This window comes from Berghia stephanieae, chromosome 1 (genome assembly GCF_034508935.2).
Source record: "Berghia stephanieae isolate SIO BIC M18660-M18661 chromosome 1, UCSD_Bste_1.3, whole genome shotgun sequence".
NCBI classification, from domain to species: Eukaryota; Metazoa; Mollusca; class Gastropoda; order Nudibranchia; family Aeolidiidae; genus Berghia; species Berghia stephanieae.
In genome coordinates, this window is record NC_088360.1 from 53490806 (window position 1) to 53493305 (window position 2500).

At 32.4% G+C, this 2500-nt stretch overlaps 1 protein-coding gene across 1 annotated transcript in view; it reads right to left on the bottom strand.

Annotated features, from left to right (window-relative positions):
- Positions 1-2500, bottom strand: part of LOC144977438 (epithelial sodium channel subunit alpha-like) — a 30548-nt gene that overhangs the window by 6665 nt on the left and 21383 nt on the right. The window contains exons 9-10 of the mRNA XM_078922655.1: positions 1680-1771; positions 417-580 (exon numbers count right to left, since the gene is read on the bottom strand). Of these exons, the coding sequence (XP_078778781.1) occupies positions 417-580; positions 1680-1771 (256 nt within the window). The remainder of the gene's footprint in view (positions 1-416; positions 581-1679; positions 1772-2500) is intronic.

Here is a 2500-nt window from a genome sequence, read left to right on the forward strand (position 1 = left end):
TTTCAATTCTTTTGAATTAACGGGAATAAATTATATATAAGTCCCTGATAATATTGTGATCATCATTATCATTAGATATATTCTTCCTTATCGAATCCTTTTTAAAAAATCTCACTTTATTGTAATATTTACTACATATCGATGTGTAAATCCTCGCAGGTCGGATTACCCAAATTGTTATGGACTCATTGTGGTAATGGACATACTCTCAAACCAACGCAACGTAATAATATTTACTACAACTATGTTAAACCAAGCTCATAATAGTAGTAGTAGCGTATGGTTACACCTCAAATTGAGTTGGAGGTGTGGGTCCAGGAGAAGGAAGAACCTTGTCTGGACGCCGGTTAGGATTCTTCTTGGTCATAATTATGTTCTGTTATCAGGCCTTCAAATATGTGAACGTAGCTACACACCCTCCTGAGTCCAATGCTGGTTTCCATACCGGCTGCGATAGCCATGCCTTCATCATCTGGAAAAGGAATTGTCCCTGGTTCATGGACGACCAACTTGACTCCTTTAGAATTGGTGATGCCTGGCACGTATTCATCGATCTCCAGATTCAACATCAATGTGAGACCTGAAGACAACAAAATAATAATAATAATAATAATAATAATAATAATAATAATAATAATAATAATAATAATAATAATAATAATAATAATAATAATAACAACGTCAAAAGCGATTTAGTTCTAGGCAGGGAGTTAATTATTTAGATCAGAGGAGTGCGAATAGCTGGACATCCTACTTCCTATTCAAAACACGTTGATCAATACTCTGAAGAGTTATGATCCTCATAAAAACTAATGCGCATATCTCTGACGTAAACATCAGAGGTTTGATCAGTGGATTGGTGAAAACCCCACTTCAGAACTGACCATCGAAATAGAAAACGATTTTGAATAGACTAGCATCGTGGCCCAATTACCAACTTCAAATGTAATTTTATGATCAGAAGTTTCTTCTTTTTCTTATTTTCTTTATATACTAACAGAAAAATGTAACTTGAGACTTTTTTACTTTTGGTCGTTAGTATTAACGTGTCGATGAATGAGGTAGTAGAATTTTTCTGGCCAAATTGAAAATAGTGTTTTGTCAATGTGCTGCAAATTAATGAGGTCCATTCCACTTTTTTAAAAATATTCCTATCGTGCACGTATAGTGATAGCTTAATGTTTGATTATTTGTCTATTATTATGGACAAAACAATCGCTCCGAAAAATGTCAGTTGGCAATAAACTCTCTCCAACTTTCCACGAGCTGGCAAGGTTTGTCTACATCCCTAAATATACGGCTAATGTGGTCTAGTGGTATGACACTCGCTTTCGGATCGGTAGATCCTGGGTTCGAGCCTCGCTCGACGCATAGTTGAGTCCTTGGAAAAGGCTCTTTATTCACATTCTCTCACCGTACTCAGGTGTATAAGAGTTCATGGCCGAAAAAAAAATTGTAATATCGCCTTAAATGTGTCATGTCCCGTCCTACATGTTAAATGTTGCTGTCGGCCATGGACCACTTGTAAAGCGCTTTGAGTACTTTTAGCGGATATTGCGCTATGTAAAAGCTCAATTTAAGCTCATTTTAAATGCAAAGGTTTGTATAAAAAGTATACAATTCTAAGTTTTATCTATATATCCAGAATACACAAAATGCAATAGCTTCATATCCCATACCTTCTCTTGGCCCGCTCTTTCTGGCCATAAACTTGTCGTACTGTATGGTGTAACAATTCCCCATTGTAGAACTAGCAACCAGTGAAAAATTGCTGAGAAAAACATTTTAAAGGATATTCGAACTATATTATTACGTATATATATATATATATATATATACTCGTAGTATTAAGTTGTACAAGATTTGTGTATGTCTTGTGAAGTAAATTATATTATTATAAGATCCAGACTTGCTATTTATGTTTATTATATTTGTTCAAGTAATGTATACCACTAAAGATTTTCTATTATTTTGGACAATGAAGATATATTTTACTATTATATATATATATATATATATATATATATATATATATATATATATATATGAATGATCAGCCGGAACTCTATTTTAAAAAGTTTCGATTTTTCAAAGTTTTAAAATCTAATTCTTGATTTATATTGCATTTCTATCCCGATAAAAGTTATTAATTCAATTATTATCATAAACCTTTTCAGCCATGAGATTACATACAAGAAAAACCATCGACAGGACATTTTAAAAAAAAATTGTAGTTATAATCTATTGTATTACAATGTCGATAGTGTCACCAATTTTACTCAGGATTGTATTAATTCTCGGGTTTCAGTACATCACTGTTTAGTTTCGACTAGTCATTGTTATTGTTAGAATTAAATTTTGCAATCTAATGTTTTCCAACAAAATCATTATAAAAGCAAAGACTATTTATTTTTCAAAAAAATATCATTTGAACAATACAGATGCGAAACTATGTTTTAATAACCACTTTACGAATGAGTAAGAAAAGAAGTCTCACAGG